The 21,780-nt window shown below is 47.3% G+C and overlaps 2 protein-coding genes across 2 annotated transcripts in view; both read right to left on the reverse strand.

Annotated features, from left to right (window-relative positions):
* Window positions 1-21,780, reverse strand: part of LOC132571576 (zinc finger protein 420-like) — an 895,908-nt gene that overhangs the window by 153,900 nt on the left and 720,228 nt on the right. The window lies entirely within an intron of this gene.
* Window positions 10,251-16,802, reverse strand: LOC132572135 (zinc finger protein 213-like). Its single transcript, XM_060238940.1, has 6 exons — window positions 16,690-16,802; window positions 13,610-14,134; window positions 13,261-13,375; window positions 12,385-12,461; window positions 12,103-12,229; window positions 10,251-10,504 (listed from the first exon to the last, which is right to left on the reverse strand). The coding sequence occupies exons 2-6, from the start codon at window positions 14,030-14,032 to the stop codon at window positions 10,449-10,451; spliced, it is 798 nt and encodes a 265-aa protein (XP_060094923.1). The 5' UTR covers window positions 14,033-14,134; window positions 16,690-16,802; the 3' UTR covers window positions 10,251-10,448.

Raw genomic sequence — 21,780 nt, forward strand, 5'->3', positions numbered from 1 at the left:
ATTTGCTGATGACGTTCCTCCCCCTCCTCATCCCTTCGATCATCCTCTGCTGGAATAGAGAGAGAGAAACCGTTAGCACTTGGGAAAGCTGGTAAGATCTAACAGCATCTATATGACTACAGGAGGAAAGGATAGGCGGCCCTTTGGCCTCAGCCATTTTGGTGATCTTAAGAACACGTCCACCTTTCCCTAGAAATATTTACTATTTAAGGATACCTCCCCCCACCCCCACAGTGCGAAGCCTCCAGATTTCAGACTCAAAGAAGGCCTCTCTCCCTCTTTTCCCACTGGCCTGTGTGATCGTACCAAACCAAATGTTGCTCAGAAGTGAATCAGGAATCCCACATGCTTATTCCAGGCCTGTTCTCTTGACATTACGGTGATGGACACTCACTTTCAGGCGTCAAGGGGCCTTGCCATGTTTATATTCCTGCATGCTAGATGTCTTAGGAATGGGGGAGGGTACCGTGTCCCTGCTCCGTCTTGGCTTTGCTCTGTCCGTTGTAACAATCGCAAGTACCCATTTCTTCCCTGCAGAAGGGAGCGAAGCCTCCGTCTCAAGGACACTTCATCTCTTCTCAGAGACAGCTCAAACTGCTAAATGTTTAATGAAGAAAGGTGTTGGTAGGAACAAGTTTGTACTGTTTTGCATGGGCTTTTGCACTGTAGCTTTGGTGGGCTGCATAACGCCCCATAAGGTACAAAGGACTGGCCATCCCAAAGTTTTGACACAGACATGTCTCACTACTCTTTCTCGCTATCAACAGAGCTAACCTTCTGACCACACTGGAAGCCTTCTTGAATTGAGGATAGTCCCAGAACTGACATCAGCCAGCTCTTTGGGGAAGGAAATACGCTCCTGGGATCCTCTACATGAACTTTCCAGCCTTTCTGTGAATGCAAGGCCATTCTCTGTCTCCACCATAGTCTCTCTTATATCCACGAAGAGAAAGCGATCATTCTTACATGGGGAAAGGAAGAAATGGAAGATTAAAAATTCTTCTGGAAGGACGGCACCACACTCGAGATCAAAGCCCAGAGTCTGAGCCAGTCTATGCGGGTTGGATGTGTGAGGCAAAGAACCCAAGCTCCCCCAAGGCTTACAGGGATTACCAAGTGGCCTGATGCAAATCATGGGCATTCGTAATTTGAGTCTGCCTGCAGCTAACTTCATCGTGTTTTTCCAGGCCACATCCCAGAATGTGGTCATTGGTTAACCTTGAGAATCTGTGACCAGTTCTGCAAACAGGAGGGTGAGGGGTCTAGGAGGGTGCTGACATCCTCTGGAAAATTCCATCAAGGAGGAAACTTGATTGGGTCATTAGGACCACCTGACCCTAGAGAGGTGGGGACTATAATACAGGTATGGATGAAAGGGAAGCCGGGCTAACTTTGTGCTTGTGCCAGGCTAGCACACCTTGATATTGTCTTGCGGCATCATGAGGAATATTTCTCTCTAGAGCAACTTAGGCTACAGTTGGAAGAGTTATGCTGCGACAAGACATGCCATCTAAGTACTTTATACCTTAGATAGAACAGTTACCTTTTCTTCTTTTACTGTTGCTGAACTGCAGAAACTGTGCTGTTTCGTGATGTCTTAATCCTTAATGAAACTTTGTATATTTTTAAAAGAGGTCTGATTCTCTTGTGGGCCCTCTCCTCAGGTACCCACTGAGCTGGACGTTGCTCAGGTACAAAGAGCAGTGACCCAGGGGGACCCGGGCTTCGGTTCGTGACAGGATCATTTCTGGATCACAGGCAGAGCAGATGTTTGTAATCCCATCCAGGCGGAAGGTGTGTTGGAAAGGCTGCCAACAGAGGAATGAGGATCTGGCCCCTTCCCTAGTGTATCCGAGAGACTGTCTTCTACTTTGTCTTACACCACGACACCTTCTCTGGCCGAGGGGATGGCCTCAGTTACCCTCGTGCAAGTACACACAATTGAGCAACAGAAAAAGCTGCTTTATACTGAATCAGACCCTTGGTACGCTGAAGACAGTCTTCGCAGCCCAGCAGCAGTTTTCTAGGGTCTCATGCAAATATTCTCAATCACTCCCTACCTGATCCTTTTCCCTGGAGATTCTGGGGGTTGAGCCGGGGACCTTCCACGGGAGGTGGGGAGCTCTCCTTCTCTGTAGGTTTTCAAAAAGAGGAGAGGACTCGCAATAATGGCTTTACATAAGTGCAGGAAGATACCAGCTAGAGATTAGCAAAAGCTTTTTACAGTAAGAGTTGTTCTACTGTGGAATCAGCTACCTGGGGAAGTGGCGAGTTCCCCTCTCTAGCAGGGGCTGAACAAAGACTCGTCAGGGATGCGAAGTCGAAGTCTGCATTGAGCAGGGATTTGGATTAGATGGGTTTACATGAAGGGCAGGAAGCTACCAGCTGAATATTAGGAAAAACCTTTTATATTGAGAGTTGTTCTAATGTGAAATCAGCTACCCAGGGAGCAGGGGAGTTCTCCTTCCCTGGCAGTCTTTAAGCAGCAGCTGGACAAACGCTCATCAGGGATGCTGTAAGCTGATCCTGCATTGAGCAGGGGTCGGACTAGATGGCCTCTGTAGCCCCTTCCAACTCTGGAATCCTGGGATTCTAACAAAGGCTAGATGGCCATCTGATCATAGAACCATAGAGTTGGAAGGGACCTCCAGGGTCATCTAGTCCAACCCCCTGCAAAATGCAGGAAACTCTCAAACACCTCCTCCTAAATTCACAGGATCTTCATTGCTGTCGGATGGCCATTGAGCCTCTGTTGAAAAACCTCCAAGGAAGGAGAGCCCATCACCTCCCAAGGAAGAAGCCTGTTCCACCGAGGAACCGCTCTCACTGTCAGGAGATTCTTCCTAATGATGAGCCGGAAACTCTTTTAATTTCAACCCATTGGTTCTGATCCTACCTTCTGGGGCCACAGAAAACAATTCCACACCATCCTCTCTAGGACAGCCCTTCAAGTATTTGAAGATGATGATCATATCATCTCTCAGCCGCCTCCTCTCCAGGCTAAACATCCCCAGCTCCTTCAACCTTTCCTCATAGGACTTGGTCTCCAGACCCCTCACCATCTTTGTCGCCCTCCTCTGGACCCGTTCCAGCTTGTCTATATCCTTCTTAAAATGTGGTGCCCAAAACTGAACACAATACTCCAGGTGAGGTCTTACCAGAGCAGAGTAAAGCGATACCGTCACATCACATTATCTGGACACTACTTCTGTTGATACAGCCCAAAACTGCATTTGCCTTTTTAGCCACCGCATCACACTGTTGACTCATGTTCAGCGTATGATCCACTAAGACCCTGAGATCCTTTTCACACATACTACTGCTAAGACAAGTCTCCCCCATCCTATAACTATGCACGGGATTTTTTTTTGCTAGTGCTGATTCTCTGAACTTAGGCAGATCATGAGAAAAGGGAAATGAAGTGTTGCATTAGTACTAAGTTCTCGTGGCGCTTTCTTACATGCCCAGGGAAACGTGCCTGCTGCTTTGGAGTCAGGAAACAAATTCCTCTAAGTCAGTTTAATCAAGGTTCCTGGAGGGTTTTTTTGCCATCTTCTGATTATGATGTAATGGCAATATGACTGAAATGTTATTATGGCTTCCTGCCGGAACAATTCTAACACTTCAACAAGGGACACCAAAAGGAATATACACTATACAAATATGAAATAGATAAGAAATCGGCTTTCAAAAGATTTACAGATTTACAAATTAAGCTGTACTTTTCAAATGCAACAACATGCCACCCAAAATTTAGCCACAGTCGTAATAATGAAATGATTTCCATCAGATAACAGTTTATTGCAACAATCCAAGTCTGTCTGCTCAAGCATCTCTTTTATACGAGCTGAATTAACCTGACTTGAACCTCATTATACCACTTACATCCAGGGCTTTTTTTGTAGAAAAAGCCCAGCAGGAACTCAGTTGCATATTTGGCCACAACCCTGACATCACCATTGTTTTGCACAAGGCTTTTTTGGAGGAAAATTCCAGCAGTAATTCCTTTGCATATTAGGACACACCCCTGACTCCAGGGCAGCTGGAACTGCATTCCTGTGCGTTCCTGCTAAAAAAAAGCCCTGCTTACATGGAAGCATCAGATGCTCAATAATTTCTGTCTGCCCAGACTCACATTTGCAAAGTCGCTGTGCAAAAGAAACTCGTCTGAATCTGCCCTCAAGCACCGGAGGGGAGAGCCTCACATCCCGCCAGGGTGAAGGCTTTTCTGTGTTTATTTTCATCAAGGTGTGTGAGATAAGCCATTGGGACCGAACAATATCTAATTTGACTGGGCACTCTGCATTTGGGATATCTATCAAGATCTGCTTGTCTCTATATCCTCTGCTTAAGACCTACCTTGGCCTGATCCCAGCTCGTGGCTAGAATCGGGAGGGGGGGGGGAATTCCAAGTAATTATAATTTGATCTGCACCGATTTCAACCATTCAGTTTGAAAAGTATCTGATAATAATAAAAAAGGCTAACCTCTCAGGCAGAAAGTGCATTTTAAGCCATCTTCAAAGTGCCAGTTTCTAGTCATGTCAGTATATTTGGGACACACCTGGGGACCTGAAGGATCACTCTAAGGAATTTGGTCTGAACCCTCTCAAGAGGGGCAGAGCTGAAAGAGGAAGGGCCAATCAGAGCGCCACAGAGCATTTCAGCAACTGCCTTCATTTGGAATAGTTTTTGGGCGGCTGGAACATCAAGAGCCCCTTTTGCATGACAGAATTTTAGGGTGCTATTGGCAGTTCTTTCCCTTTGCATTGCTACATGCTGCATATGGGCATCCCCTGGGGGTCAGTTCCAGTTCTATGATTCTGTGAACACCTGAAGTTTCCTTATCCTGAATCACACCCTTGGTCCTTTGGAGTCAGTATCATCTGCTCAGTCCAGTATCGGCCCTTCAGGGTCTCAGGCAGAGGTCTTTCCCTTCACCTCCTACCTGATCCTTTTCTCTGGAGATGCTGCCGGTTGAACTGGGGACCTTTTCATTCCACACGGATCCTCTGCCAGGGAGCCACAGCCCCTCCGCTAGTGGTATTCTTGGACTGAATCACTTTCAAAGAGCCCAACATTAAAATTTTGTCTTCCCTGTGTGGGTTCTCAGTTGCCATCAAAGACTGCTTCTGCAACAGAATCTCTTTCCAAATTCAAAAGGTTTCTCCCTTCTATGAGTTCATATATGCTTTTGAAAATTGTTACGCTGACTGAATCTCTTTTCATAATCTGCACACTCAAAAGTTTCCTTCCCCATGTATGGGTTCTTCAATGCAGCTGAAGAGTGCCTCTCTAACTGAATCTTCTCTCACACTCTAGGCACTGAAATGTTTCTCCTGTTTGGATTCTCCGATGAATGACTCTGTTCTCCCATCGCCTGCTCCCCTTACCCTCATTGGAACCTACAGGGTGAAAGCTGCCATTGCAGTAACAGAGGGTGATGGACAAATGGCTTATCAGCAAGTTCAAAGAGGGGGCGTGCTCTCATTCATTGGGATGGTGTTTCTCCATCATGAAAGCCTCCCTTGGGGCCATTAACAAGTCCACGAGTGACGAGCCAGGACCGGACATGGAGATTTCTAAACATTCTCCCCTTTGTGTGTTCTCTGATGCTGTTGAAGCTTCCTCCTCTCACTAAATCTCTTTCTACACTCTGAGCACTCAAAAGGTTTCTCCCCTGTGTGGGTTCTCTGATGACATTGAAGACTGCCACTCCAACTAAATCTCTTTCCACACTCTGAGCACTCAAAAGGTTTTTCCCCTGTATGGGTTCTCTGATGACTTTGAAGATGGCCGCTCTGACTGAATCTCTTTCCGCACGCTGAGCATTCAAAAGGTTTCTCCCCTGTGTGGGTTCTTTCATGATCTTGAAGATGTCCACTCTGACTGAATCTTTTTCCGCACGCTGAGCATTCAAAAGGTTTCTCCCCTGTATGGGTTCTTTGATGACTTTGAAGACTGGCACTCGTACTGAATCTCTTTCCACACTCTGAGCATTCAAAAGGTTTCTCCCCTGTGTGGGTTCTTTGATGACTTTGAAGACTGGCACTCTGACCGAATCTCTTTCCACACTCTGAGCATTCAAAAGGTTTCTCCCCTGTGTGGGTTCTTTGATGACTTTGAAGACTGGCACTCTGACTGAATCGCTTTCCGCACTCTGAGCATTCAAAAGGTTTCTCCCCTGTGTGGGTTCTCTTATGATGTTGAAGATGGCCACTCTGACTGAATCTTTTTCCACACTCTGAGCACTCAAAAGGTTTCTCTCTTGTGTGGATTCTCTGATGCCGTTGAAGAGTTTCTCTCCGACTGAATCGCTTTCCGCACTCTGAGCATTCAAAAGGTTTCTCCCCTGTGTGGGTTCTCTTATGATGTTGAAGATGGCCACTCTGACTGAATCTTTTTCCACACTCTGAGCACTCAAAAGGTTTCTCTCTTGTGTGGATTCTTTGATGCCGTTGAAGAGTTTCTCTCCAACTGAATCTCTTTCCACACTCTGAGCATTCGAAAGTTTTCTCCCTTGTGTGGGTTCTACGATGACGTTGAAGACTGGCACTCACATTAAACCTCTTTCCACACTCGGAGCATTCAAATGGTTTCTGCCCTGTGTGGATTCTCTGAAGATACTGAAGATGGCCACTCTGACTGAATTTCTTTCCACACTCTGAGCACTCAAAGCGTTTCTCCCCTGTGTGGGTTCTCCGATGATTTTGAAGACTGCCATTCACAATAAATCTCTTTCCACACTCTGAGCATTCAAAAGGTTTCTCTCCTGTGTGGGTTTTTTGGTGCAGCTGAAGAGTTCTACTCTGACTGAATTCATTTCTCATCCCTGAATATACAGAAGGTTTCACCACTCTGTGTATTCTTTGGATTACAAGGAGCTGTGATGTATTTCTGAAATATTTTCCACACTGAATGGATTTCCTTGCCTTCATTATCCTTTGCTTTGAAAAATATACATTCCTCTTTCTTCCATCATGCTTCTCAACCATACCGCCGCTTTTCTTTCTTTTAGATCTGCCTCGATTCCTGAAATTTTCATTCAAGTCTTCATTTTTAACTCTATCTTGCATTTGCTGATGTTCCTCCCCCTCCTCATCCCTCCGATCATCTTCTGCTGGAATAGAGAGAGAAACTGTTAGCGCTTAGGAAAGCTGGTAAGACCTAACAGCATCTAAATGTTTATAAGAGTAAAGGATTGATGGCCCCTTTGGCCTCATCCAGTTTGGCTGATCTTAACCACATGTCTACCTTTCCCCAAGAATATCCAGTATTTAAGGATACCTCCCCGTCCTGTGAAGAGCCTCAGCTGAACTCTTGCTCAGAAGGGGTTTCAGTCTCCAGATTTCAGGCTCAGAGAAAGGCTCCCTCCCTCCCTCTTTTCCCACTGGCCTGTATGATTGTACCAAACAAAAAGTTGCTCAGAAGTGAATCAGGAATCCCGCATGCTTATTCCTGGCCTGTTGCCTTGATATAACATTGACGGATGCTCACTCTCAGCTTTCAAGGGGCCTTGCCATTTTTATATTTCTGTATGCTAGATCTAATTGGAATTGGAGAGGGTGCATTGTGCCTGTTTTTGGTGTAGTGGTTAAGTGTGCGGACTCTTATCTGGGAGAACCGGGTTTGATTCCCCACTCTTCCACTTGCAGCTGCTGGAATGGCCTTGTGTCAGCCATAGCTTTCGCAGAGGTTGTCCTTGAAAGGGCAGCTTCTGTGAGAGGTCTCTCAGCAACATCCACCTCACAGGGTATCTTTAGTGTGGGGGGAAGATAAAGGAGATTGGGGGCTGCTCTGGGACTCTGATTCATAGAATCAAAGAGTTGGAACGGACCTCTAGGGTCATCTGGTCCAACCCCGTATCTTCTTCTTTGCTCTATCCATTGTAACAATCGCAAGTATTAATTTCTGCCCTGTAGAAGGGAGTGAAGCCTCTGTCTCAAGGATGCACAGCTTTGAGACAGCTCAAACTGCTAAATGTTTAATGAAGAAAGGTGTTGGTGGGAACAAGTTTGTACTGTTTTACATGGGCTTTTGCACTGTAGGTTTGGCGGGCTGCATAACGGCCCAGATATGGTATAAAGGACTGGCCACCCCAAAAGTATGCCAGTTCTGACACAGTCATGTCTCACTACTGTTTCTATCTATCAATAGAGCCAACTTTCTGACCACACTGGAAGCCTTCTTGAATTGAGGATAGCCCTAGAGCTGACATCAGCCAGCTCATTGAGGAAGGAAATATGCTCCTGGGATCCTCTAGAAGACCTCTTCAGCCTTTCTTTGGATGCAAGGCCGTTCTCTCTCTCCACCATGGTTTCTCTTATACTTTTGGATTCTTTTGCAGAGAGAGAGGAAACCACAGAGAGAGAAAGCGATCATTCTCACATGGGGAAAGAAATAAATGAAGATTAAAAATTCTTCTGAAAGGACGGCACCACAGTAGAGATCAAAGCCCAGAATCTGAACCAGTCTATGTGGGATGGATGTGTGAGGCAAAGAACCCAAGTTCCCCCAAGGCTTACAGGGATTACTAAGTGGCCAGGTGTGACTCCTGGGTGTTCATAATTTGAGTCTTCCTGCAGCTAACATCAAGATCTTTTTCAAGGCCAGATCCCAGAATGTGGTCATTGGTTAACCCTAAGAATCTGTAAACAGAAGCGTGAGGGGATTAGGAAGGTGCTGTCAGCCCCTAGAAAATTCCATCAAGCGGGACCCTTGATTGGGTCATTAGGACCACCTGACCCTGGAGAGGTAGACACTACAATACAGGGATGGATAAGAGGGAAGCCGGGCTAACTTTATGCTCATGGCATGTTAGTACACCTTGATGTTTTCTTGCTGCATCATGACGAATAGTTCTCTCTAGAGTCATTTAGGCTACAGTTGGAATTCTTATGCTGCAACAAGAGGTGCCTTCTAAGAACTTCATATCTTAGATAGAACAGTTACCTTTTCTTCTTTTAGTGTTGCTGAACTGCAGAAACTGCTGTTTTGTGATGTCTTAGTTTTAAATCCTTAATCAATTTTTATATATATTTTAAAAGGGGTCTGCTTTATTCCTCTACGGTGTCCTCGGGTATCCGCTGAACAGGGTGTTGTTGAGGTAACAAGAGCAGTGTCCCAGGGGGACCCAGGTGGAAACTGTTCTAAGAGTTCTAAGAGCATAGTGTGTACGTTTTGTTATCTATACCTGGAAGTTGTTTTGTTTCTCTTGCAAATAGCCTGGATATGCTGTCTTTACAGATTGCTGAAAAATAAAAAGTCTCATCAGTTTTTTATGTGGAACAGTAGCTTTCTGTCTCATGGATTAGATGCTGGGAGAAAGTTTTGTTTTGAGAAACAATGGTAAGGGAAAGTGTCTGTGTAATCGTAAGAGAATATAAAAAGCAATTCCCCGACACCAGGCTTCGGTTCTTGGCAGGAACATTTCCAGCTCAATGGCAGAGCAGATGTCTGTAATCCCAACCAGAGGGGAGGGTGTGGTGGAAAGGCTGCCAACAGAGAAATCAGAACCTGACCACTGTGTAACAGAGTGTGTGGCCACCGTGTGACACAGAGTGTTGGACTAGATGGGCCATTGGCCTGATCCAACATGGCTTCTCTTATGTTCTTATGACCCTTTCTGGAGTGTATCTGAGGGGCTCTCGTCCACTTTGTCTTAGGCCAAGACAATTTGAGACTTTACTACTTCTTCTTCTGTAGACCATTTCAATAATAATTTATATACTTTCGATATTAATTTTTCATTATCTCCAAAGAGGTTTCCCAGTCTCAGGCAGACATTTTTCAACCACCTCCTACCTGATCCTTTTCTCTGGAGATTCTGGGGGTTGGGCCTGGGACCTTCCTTGGGAGGTGCTGAGCAATCCTTCTTTGGAGGTTTTTAAAAAGGGGAGAAGACTCGCAATAATGGCTTTACATTAAGGGCAGGAAGATACCAGCTACATATTAGGAAAAACTTTCTATAGTAAGAGTTCTATTGTGGAATCAGCTATCTAGGGAAGAGGAGAGTTCTCCCTCCCTCCCTGGCGGTCTGTAAGCAGCAGCCGGACAAACACTTGTCAGGGATGCTCTAGGTTCATCCTGCATTGAGCAGGGGGTTGGACTAGATGGCCTCTGTGGCGCCTTCCAACTCTGTGATCCGATTATTGTAATAGATTCATTACATAGCAGCTTCTTGCGTTGTTCATATGTGTGTTCCTCCAGGCCTGTAAAGTTTTTTGCCATCTTCTGGGCATGCAGCAAAGGTGATACGAATGAAATTTTATTACAGCCTCCAGCCAGAACAATTCTAACAATTCCACGCTTCAACAAGGGGTACCAAAATGAATGTACAATATACAAATATGAAATATATAACAAATTGACAAAATAAAGCTCTGTGATCCGATTATTGTAATAGAGGACCAAGGGACTGATTCATTACATAGCAGCTTCTTGCGTTGTTCATGTGTGTGTACTTGCAGAAGGGCAACTGAGGCCATCTGACAGCAATGCTGATTCTGTGAAGTTAGGTAGACAGTGAGAGGGTGGAAAGGAAGTGCTGCATTGGTGCTTAGGTCTTGTGACACTTTCTTAACATGCCCTGGGAAATGCGACTCCCGCTTTGGGATCAGGAAACAAATTCCTCCAGGCCAGTTTAGAAAAGGTTCCTCCAGGCCTGGGTTTTTTTGCCATCTCCTGGGCATGCAGCAAAGGTAATACGAATGGAATTTTATTACAGCCTCCAGCCAAACAATTCTAACAATTCCACGCTTCAACAAGGGGTACCAAAATGAATATACAGTATACAAATAGGAAATGTATAAGAAATTGACAAGACAAAAAAAAGATTTACAGCTTTACAAATTAAACTACCTTTTGAATGCAACCCTGTGCCACCCCAAATTTAGCTACAGCCTTAGTAATAAAACGATTTCCATCAGGTAACTGCTTATTACAGCAATCCAAGTCTGTCTGCCCAGCCATCTCTTTTATACGAGGCTGAATTAATCTAACTTGCACCTCATTATATCACTAACATCTCAGCATCAGAATGCGCGATAGATTCTCTCTCCCCAGACTCACATTCACAAAGTCTCCGTGGAAAAGGAGCTCTCTTGAATTTGCCCTCTAGCACCGCACAGGGGAGAGCCTCACATCCAGCTAGTGTGAAGGCTTTTCTGAGTTTATTTACATCAAGGTGTGTTAGATGTGCCACTTTGACCATTGCTCAAGATCTGCTTGTCTCTCTATATCCTCTGCTTAAGACCTACCTTGGCCTGATCCCAGCTCATTGCTAGAATCACAGGTGGGAGAATCCAAGTAACTGTAATTTGTTATGCACCCATTTCAACCATTTAGTTTGAAAAGTATCTGATAATAACAGATGGACTCGTCCCTCAGGTTGAAAGTTCCTTTTAAGCCAGTAATGGAGTGAAGCCAAAATAACGTTTGGCTTCCATCTTCAGTGTGCCAATTTCTAGTGCTGTTAGTACATTCGGGACACATCTGGGGACCTGAAAGACTGCTCTAAGGAATTTGGTCTGAACCCTCTCAAGAGGGGCAGAGCTGGAAGAGGAAGGGCCAATCAGAGTGCCACAGAGCATTTCTGCAACTGCCTTCACTTGAAACAGCTTTTGGGTGGCTGGAACATATAGACCCCCTTTTGTATAGTAGAATTTGTTATTGGCATTTCTTTCACCTGGTGTCACTACATACTATAGATCGGCCCTATATTTGGCCCTGGTGGGTTCCCTGTATTTTGCAGGGGGTTGGACTAGATGACCCTGGAGGTCAGTTCCAGTTCTATGATTCTGTGAACACCTGAAGTTTCCTGACACTGAATCAGATCCTTGCTCCCTTGAAGTCAGTATTATCTACTCCATCCAGCATCGGCTCTCCACGGTCTCAGACAGTCTTCATTTCACCTCCTACCAGATCTTTATCTCTGGAGATGCTGGCGACTGAACTGGGGACCTTTTCATTCCAAGCAGATGCTCTGCCAGTATCCATAGCCCTTCCCAAGTAGCAGGAAAGTCCTCAAAATGATGCATTGCTATTCAATATTTGGATTCATTCCTCATCACAATGGCAGCAAGCTGCGCGAAAAGATCCTTACCCAGAGAGGCCACATTCCCGTAGTTCTCCAGAATGACTTCCCTGTGCAGAGCTCTTTGTCCCGGATCCAGCAGGGCCCACTCTGCCTCCGTGAAAGAGACGGACACCTCCTCAAAGGAAAAGGGACCCTGGAAGAACAAGAAGATGCCCTCCTCTTCAGAGATCACGCCAGGCAGAGTTTGCACCCTGGAAGGGAGTCGTCTGGGAAGGTATGGAAAGTAAGGCTTGGGATGGGTAAATGCAACGGCATTCAAAGGATCTCTCGCTGTGCCCCCTCTCCTACCTGGATTGCAGGTGCAGCTGCTGTTTCCACACCTCTGAAAAGACAATGGCTCAATGGCATCTCTTCACTGCCTGTTCCTGAGACAAGGGAGGAAGAAGGCTGTTTGCTTGTTTGTTCCTGGCTTCACACACCCCCTTCCCAGAATTATGAAAACTTGCCCTACTAACGTTCCCAGTTTTTAAACACTTTTACTACATTCTGGGAGAGGCAGAAGAGAGGCACCAGGGACCAGCGAGCCTCAGGGATTATCAATGCTGCCAACATATTTCAGGCTTCTGTGGGACTTGGGTTTCCTCTATGGGGACTTGAAGGTCACAAGAATGAGTTTCCAGAGTGTCTCTGGGCATGCTAACTTCACAGTCAGGTTTTCAGCCAGATGCAACTTCAACTTGGCATCACATCTGTCCCAACCCCCACCCCAAGACCCTCCCCACAGCTCCTGGGTGGGCCAAGCCTCAGCCCCCCACCCCCTGCTGCCCACAGCAGCCCCCCAGATGACCCTTCAAGCACAGGCACCGAAGCCAAATTTCCCCAGGATTATTGGTCCCTACAAGCGCTTTCCAGAGCTCTGCTCCCCCAGAAGGTGGGGGCTCCCTTGATTCCCCAGGCTGAAGGGCTCTGCTGAGGCTTGTCTGCATTCCCCCTCCCTCCTCGCAATTCAAGACCTTCATGGAAGGAAGGTGAGATAGGAATATATATTTTAATTAATGACAGACCCCCAGGAATTTGTCTAATCTCATTTTAGAGGCTTCACAATTTGTGGACATAGAGTGACACCAATTAACTCTGAGTTGCTTCATTTTCACCTGACCTGAACTCTCTACCCCCCACATTCACGGGCTGCCCCAACTGCATCCAGGCACAAGGAGTCCTTACCACAGGAGAGGGCATCTTGGGCACGCTCCACCGCCGGCACCCTCTGCCCCTGCTCCAAGAAAGCTCCTTCTGCCTCAGGGATTGCAGCTTCCATCTCCAAAGGTGGTCCCAGCATCTGAAACAGCACCCAGGGAGAGGAGTAAGAGATGGAATGGAAAAGAGACCAAGGAAGGGATCCTGCCCCACTCCCAGACTCTGCACCCTTCTCTCAGCAGATTTGGTGAGTTATCTGCAGGGGTCAGAAATTCTCTAGCAGAAGAGGCTCTGGGCAGTTATCTGGCAAGGAAACTTTAAGATAAGGTCAGATATTGTTGCTTGAATTAGACACACCTGGAAGGAATCCCCTCACCTGTTCTGCCTGCCTCTTCTCCTCTGCCTGACTCAGGAGGAAACCTTCAGCCAGGGCCACTGCCTGGGAACTGGTCTCCGGCCCACATCCTCTGACCCAGCCTTGCATTTCCTGGGGCAGGAGAGTCAGGAACTGCTCCAGGATCACCAGGTCCAGGATCTGCTTCTTGGTGTGCCTCTCCGGCTTCAGCCACTGGATGCAAAGTCCATGGAGCTGGCTGCAAACCTCTCGGGGCCCATCGGCCTCATGGTAGCGGAACTGCCGGAAGCATCGGCTGCACACATCTGAGGTCACGGTGTCCTTAGCCAGGGCCTCTGACACAGCCCTTTCCCAGAATTCAGCATCACTTACAGGTGGGATGGGATGGGGGCTCTTTCTTGCTCTCTTGCCAGTTCCTGGTCCTTCTGGGTCCTGCTCTTCCATCTCCTTCCCCTTCTCTTGGGCCACCTCTGTCTTTCAAAAGTTGCCTTTATTCACTTTGTTTTGCTTTTGTTAACTTGTATTCCTTCCTTTCTCATGAACGGGCTGTGGGCAGATGACAACAAAGTTAAAATAATTAAAAACTGCCAACTACTTGGCTCTGAAGGGAGGCTTTTCCCTGAGGGGACAGAGGGGGACAAACAGGAGTGAGTCAAAAGGAAGATATATATACACACACACAAATATGCAGACACATAGATGCATGCAATAAATACAACCTCCATTCCCAAAAAGAAGCAGGCAATAGACCACATGTCCTTCATCCAGAGAATTATCACAGTTTTCTCCCAGCCTCATATTCTAGCTCACCCTGAAAGAAGGACCATTTTCCAGAGTCCAGACTATTTGGAACAAAGCCTACACCATGACCTTGAACACCTTTGCATGGCTACTAAGTACCTCAGTGGTGGAGATGCTAGTTGCAGAAGAGTCAGCCAAAATATCTGCCATGCGACCAGCCAATCAGCATGAATGATTTAACACATGTGATCCCACCTGGGATTCCTTTCTGGGCCTCCCGACCCCCCAAAAGGCAGGCTTCATAGTCTTGTTGGCATCTCCCTTTATGAGATGTGAACGGACCCCTCCTGGGACTGTGCTCTGGTGTTCCTCCCTGTTGTGCTGCCTGGGGGTCTGCACCTCTCTCATCTGGCAAAAAGATGCCCGGCCTCCCACCCCAACCCCAGCGCAGGAGGGAGGATCTGGCCTTGTGTTGCAGCTGCCTCTGCCAAGTGAGCTGTGGAGGGATGGGGCAGGGACAATGTGTTTGCAGCAGGTGTGTTCTCTCCCTGGGTGCCCACTTTGCAAAACACTGATGCAGGTGGGGACTCGAACCCACATCCGTGGAGTTCCCTGGTTTATTTACATGCCATGATTCTCACAGTGGTGGATTTTTGTGTGGCGTTTGTTCCTCCAGGCCTTGTATATATTGGGGGCGTGGCCACATCAGCAAGCTCCTCCCCTCTCTGCCTGTCAGGGGAGCCGCCTAATGCTCTGATTGGTGGGTGTGGGTGGTGTTTCCATGAGCACCCATAGGGTTGCTAGGCGCTCTCCACATTGGCAACAGGGGTATTTCAAATGTTCCTCTCCTCTCCTCGGCAGCCCAATCCCCACACTGGCCCCACATCCGGAGGTTAGGATGGGGCTGCAGCCAGGGCAGGCTGGACTTCCCTTCCCCCAGCCCCCACCCCTTTCTTAACTCACCCCACTCCCCAAAAAGCCTGCCTGGGTTGTTGGTTTGCAGACTGAAAAAGGCCAGCAAGAGAACGTCAGTTTCATGCAGTTAACTTTTCTTACACTGATTATCGCTTATCCCCGACAAACTCCGCTTACAAAGCTGAACAAGCCCAGTGCCTACAAGAATAACCAACCTCTAGGGGGGTGAAGCCAAAATAATCAATCAACTACCCTGAATAAATAACCAAGAAAGTTTGCTACAGTGCCAAAGAAATCCTTGAAAGATTAATCCAGGCCATCCTCATAAGGCCCCCACTTTGCACTGAAATCGACATGTGAAACTGACAATACTTTTTGCTGGCACTTTATTAAAGGAATACAGGATCTTCTCTTGCGAGAGGCTGAGAAGATGCTTGCACTTTAAGGGACATTTTGGGCACTGTATGCTGTGAACTGTGCAATGGATATATGCATGAAAGAGATGTGATTTATTGATAAATGAGCATAAGAAATAATATTTCGATCTGTATTCTCCTCATTGGATCTTAAATTTGTACCATCTTGCACTCTGAGCCACTGCCTACCAGCTCCTTGTGGCTCTACTCACTGTACCGGATTCCTCGTCCGATGAAGCGTGCTTGGAGCACACAAAAGCTTACGTTCTGAATAAAGCTAAGTTGGTCTTAAAGGCACCACTGGACTCCTGTTTTCTTCTACTAGTTCAGACCAACAAGGCTGCCCACTTAGATGTAGTAACATTTGTGAGTTGTCTTCACAGTGGTTGATTATGGCGGCTTTAGCTGTTTCTATGACGAATCTCTTGGTTTGTATCCTCCAGGTGGGGCCTGAAGTTCTCCCAGAATTAGAACCCACCTCCAACGTGGCGCAGAGTGTTAAAGCTGCAGTACTGCAGTCCTAAGCTCTGCTCACGACCTGAGTTCGATCCCCGGCGGAAGCTGGGTTTTCACGTAGCTCGCTAGAGGTTGACTCAGCCTTCCATCCTTCTGAGGTCGGTCAAATGAGTACCCAGCTTGCGGGGGGGGGGGAGTGTGGAGCAGGGGTGGCCAACGGTAGCTCTCCAGATGTTTTTTGCCTACAACTCCCATCAGCCCCAGACATTGGCCATGCTGGGAGTTGTAGCTAACGTTGGCCACCCCTGGTGTAGAGAACCGGGGAAGGCAATGGCAAACCACCCCGTATAAAGCCTGCCGTGAAAACGTTGTGAAAGCAACGTCACCCCAGAGTCTGAAACGACTGGTGCTTGCACGGGGGACCTTCCCTTTCCTTCCAATGTACAGAGATCAGTTCCCCGGGAGAAAATGCCCCAATCAGGACAGCCCCGGCTTGCAGTGATCCCCGCCTCCCCCCCCCCCCCCTCAGAACCTAAAAGTTTATTCCCCCCCCTCTCCTCCTCCAAGACTTACTTGCAAGTAAACCTCCCCCGGATGCGGCTGCTGCAAGGCTCCTCTCTCCTCCTGCTGCTTCTCTGCAGCCCCCACCCCAGTTCTCCCGAGCTCTGCAAAAGCAAACCCCTCCCCCTGGAAAAGCCCCCTTCCTCTCCTCCCCCCCCCCACTGCTGGCTCAGCCTCTCTAGCAAGCAGCTCGGCGGCCTTAACCCTTTCCCTGCTGCAGAGGGGCTTCCTTGGGCTGCCCTCAGCCACGCCTTGTGCTGTTCAATGGGGCTGCTCGGGAGTAACTCTGCTGCTGAGGGTTGCGCTCCTCCTGGGGAATCCCCGGTGCTCTTCAGCCAACTCAGGAAAAGGAGGCTGCAGCTGGGTCCAGCTGGATCCAGAGGAGATCCGGGAAATTACAGGCCAGTCAGTCTGACTTCAATACCGGGAAAGTTGGTAGAAACCATTATCAAGGACAGAATGAGTAGACACATTGATGAACACAGGTTATTGAGGAAGACTCAGCATGGGTTCTGTAAGGGAAGATCTTGCCTCACTAACCTGTTGCATTTCTTTGAGGGGGTGAACAAACATGTGGACAAAGGAGACCCGATAGATGTTGTTTACCTTGACTTCCAGAAAGCTTTTGATAAAGTTCCTCATCAAAGGCTCCTTAGAAAGCTTGAGAATCATGGAGTAAAAGGACAGGTCCTCTTGTGGATCAAAAACTGGCTGAGTAATAGGAAGAAGAGAGTGAGTATAAATGGGCAGTCTTCGCAGTGGAGGACGGTAAGCAGTGGGGTGCCGCAGGGCTCGGTACTGGGTCCCATGCTCTTTAACTTGGTCATAAATGATTTAGAGTTGGGAGTGAGCAGTGAAGTGGCCAAGTTTGCAGATGACACTAAATTGTTCAGGGTGGTGAGAACCAGAGAGGATTGTGAGGAACTCCAAAGGGATCTGTTGAGGCTGGGTGAGTGGGCGTCAACGTGGCAGATGCGGTTCAATGTGGCCAAGTGCAAAGTAATGCACATTGGGGCTAAGAATCCCAGCTACAAATACAAGTTGATGGGGTGTGAACTGGCAGAGACTGATCAAGAGAAAGATCTTGGGGTCATGATAGATAACTCACTGAAAGTGTCAAGACAGTGTGCGTTTGCAATAAAAAAGGCCAATGCCATGCTGGGAATTATTAGGAAGGGAATTGAAAACAAATCAGCCAGTATCATAATGCCCCTGTATAAATCGATGGTGTGGTCTCATTTGGAGTACTGTGTGCAGTTCTGGTCGCCGCACCTCAAAAAGGATATTATAGCTTTAGAGAAGGTGCAGAGAAGGGCAACTAGAATGATTAAAGGGCTGGAGCACTTTCCCTATGAAGAAAGGTTGAAACGCTTGGGACTCTTTAGCTTGGAGAAACGTCGACTGCGGGGTGACATGATAGAGGTTTACAAGATAATGCATGGAATGGAGAAAGTAGAGAAAGAAGTACTTTTCTCCCTTTCTCACAATACAAGAACTCGTGGGCATTCGATGAAATTGCTGAGCAGACAGGTTAAGACGGATAAAAGGAAGTACTTCTTCACCCAAAGGGTGATTAACATGTGGAATTCACTGCCACAGGAGGTGGTGGCGGCCACAAGTATAGCCACCTTCAAGAGGGGTTTAGATAAAAATATGGAGCACAGGTCCATCAGTGGCTATTAGCCACAGTGTATGTGTGTATATAACATTTTTTGCCACTGTGTGACACAGAGTGTTGGACTTGATGGGCCGTTGGCCTGATCCAGCATGTCTTCTCTTATGTTCTTATGTTCTTATGGGTCCTCCCCCTTACTCACCCCCCTCCTGGAATAAGGACTCTGAAACTCCATTGGTGGGGGGTGGGGTTAGTGACGGCGAGCTCAGACTCTTCTTCCAACAGACCCTTTAGCGTTTCTGTTGCCCCCCTGGAAAGAAAACCCCTTTGGAGCTCCTGGGCTTTCTTTGCAAGCTCAGGGAAATGCTGATGGCCACTTGGGGGTCCGGCAGGCGACGGTGCACAGCTCGGGGGGGGGGGGGGGCAGGGGGCTGAAGGCGAAGGACCCCCGGCTGGAGGAAGGGGGTCAACTGCAGGGTCTCTGCTAGGCTGGCCAACCTCCTGGTGGGGTCTCTCTCCAAAATAAATTTATCCCCAGGCTGCAGACATTCTCCAATGTCTGACACAGTTCCCTTGCAGAAAATGGCTGTTTTAGAAAATGGGGCGGGGGGGGAGGTGTCTCTGTGGCGTTATATTTCCTGGAGCCAGTTTGGTGTAGTGGGTGTGCGGGCTCTTATCTGGGAGAACCGGGTTTGATTCCCCACTCCTCCACTTGCAGCTGCTGGAATGGCCTTGGGTCAGCCAGAGCTCTGGCAGAGGTTGTCCTTGAAAGGGCAGCTGTTGTGAGAGCCCTCTCCAGCCCCACCCACCTCACAGGGTGTCTGTTGTGGGGGAGGAAGGGAAAGGAGATTGTGAGCCTCTCCGAGACTCTTCGGAGTGGAGGGCAGGATATAAATCCAATGGCTTCTTCTTCCTGGTAAATTCCCCAACTGAGTTAGCGGTTTCCACTCCACCCTTCTTCCAGGAGCTCCACTGGGCCCTTCCCTCTTCTCTGCACCATCCACCCACCCCGCAAGGTAGACCAGTCCCAGAGGGAAGGCTGGGCCAAAGGAGAGTCAGGTTTGAACTCAGACCTCCTTCCAGGCTGTTGGCAGACCTGAACTATTCACCTCCATCCTCTGCCTCTTCTCAGGGTCCTTCTGAAGAATTCCTCCCTCTGTGAGGGTTGCCAACTCCAGGTTGGGAATGCCTGGAGATTGTGGGGGGTGGGCTTTGGCTTTGATTCCACAAAGATTCCCCCCCCTGCTGCCCTCTGCAGTCACCCTTTTCCACAGGGGGTGCTGATCTCTGTGGTCTCTGAAGAGGGTCTGGATAAAAGTCGGGTCTAAACAGATCTTCATGAATTCATATGATTTTTACATTGAATCAAAACAAAATCACCATCATACAGTAGAGTGTGTCTTAGACTGCAGGTGGTACCACCACAAAACCCACGCTTCCACAGATTTGTGGCGCCACAGCACTGCAAAAACATGGTTCCAAAGCACAGATCCTCATGAATTCACATGGTTTTTACACTGAAATGAAATTAAAGCAGCATCATGCTCTAGACCATTCTTAGACTGTAGGCAGCACCACAGAAATCATGTCTCCATGGATTTGTGGCACCACAACTGTTTCTAAAGCATGGATCCTTATGATTTTTGCTTTGGATCCCCCCAACCTCAGCATAAAATCTTTGACCATGTCCATGGGCGGAGCTTGAACCACAAAAATTGTGGATCCACGGCTTCGTGGCAACGCGATGAAGCAAAGCCGTTAAGCACGGGTGCTCATGGATCCCCAGGGTTTTTGGTTTGATCCATCCCAGCATCACATCACGTCGCAGCTTCATGGTAACACCAAGGAGCAACGGCCTAGTTTTTAAGCACAGATCCTCAGGGATTTTGCATTTGATCATCAAATAACATATCATGTCCATGGGCAGAGCTTAGAGTCCAGAAATCATGGCTCCACAGCCTCACTGCAACACCATGTGGCCAAAACTAGGTTCCAGATCACGGATCCTCACAGATCTTCATGATTTCTGCATTGAGTCATCCCAAGCTCACCATCAAATCAGATATCATGTCCATGGGCAGAGATCGCACCTCAGAAATCACAGATTCATGGAACCACCATGGAGCCAAAACAAGGTCCCAGACCAGGGATCCTCATGATTTTTGCTTTGGGTGACTCCAGGCTCACTATCAAATCACAAATTGTGTCCATAGTGAGAGCTTCTTGGATTTATATATCTATAAATCCAAGACCTCCTTCCAGGCTGTTGGCAGACCTGAACTCATGTTTCTATACAACTGTTTGTGTTGAAGGGCCTGGATTTCCCAGCAAAAATATATCTGGGTCTCAGAAGTAATTGATATAATAGGATGCTTTAGAAAACTGTAGATGGATTTAGAGAACTATAGATGGATTTGAACTGGCTAGTAATTCTAAGTTTGAATTGAGGGGTAAGCATAGCTGCTCACACAGAACATATATGGGATTATATGATTCCCTGTACATACTTGCATACTTACATATAATGGGGGGGGGATCTATGGCCCTGAACTCCTATATGTGTAAATGCATATTGGCTGTATGATTGCATGTTATGTTCCTGAATGCTTTGATTGCATGTTATGTTCCTAGGGTCAAATGGGGAATCAATATGAATATGATCAGAATGGATTAGATTGGGTTCTCAAGCACCCAATGGAGATTCTGGGTCTTTGGTCCCAGGGTAGGGAAATTGGGATCCTGGTATCAGCTGGAGATTTTCTTTTAGAGTTCCTTGACCCCTCTCTGATATTTGGCAATACAGGTGGTTTCCTTATGTAACAGGGGTTTTGGGTACTGGAAAGCATCCAGATGTAGTAATTTGGGGCTTTCCAGCCAAAAGATGACCAAAGCTTGTTTTCTTGTCTCTGATTTGTCAGAGAGGGGCAGACATCTTGGAGAAGAGCATAAATTGGGATGATGATCCAATTACAAAAACAGCAATACCAAGTCTCCTGAGAAGCCTGACCCCTCCATCTTCCCCATTTCTTCATACACAACCACCTGAAGGCCTAGAAGAGGTGAGAATGAAATGCTGTGTTATCTATACAATGGTTTTGCTTTTATCAAATGTGGTAGGCTAGGGAAGGCTGTAGCCCTACAAGAATGTAACTATGTAATCTTGTGATCACATGTTATCCCTAAACTGTTAAATTCATGTGTTGACTAATACTTAAATAAATTCTTCATAAATTTAAGAGCTTGAGATTTGGTGTCCTTTCTGAAGGTGTTCTTCCCAGCGTATTTGAATAAAGATCCCCTTGTGTCATATAGGGGTACACTCTATATGTTTTACTTGCTAACAAGCTTGAACCCCAGAAATCACAGATCCAAGGCTTTGTGGAGACACCGTTTTGCAAAAACATGGTTTTGAAGCAGGGATCCTCATGGATTTTCATGATTTCTGCATTGAGTCACCCCAAGCTCACCCTCAAATGACATATTGTGTC

The sequence above is a fragment of the Heteronotia binoei genome, chromosome 5 (genome assembly GCF_032191835.1).
Source record: "Heteronotia binoei isolate CCM8104 ecotype False Entrance Well chromosome 5, APGP_CSIRO_Hbin_v1, whole genome shotgun sequence".
NCBI lineage: Eukaryota > Metazoa > Chordata > Lepidosauria > Squamata > Gekkonidae > Heteronotia > Heteronotia binoei.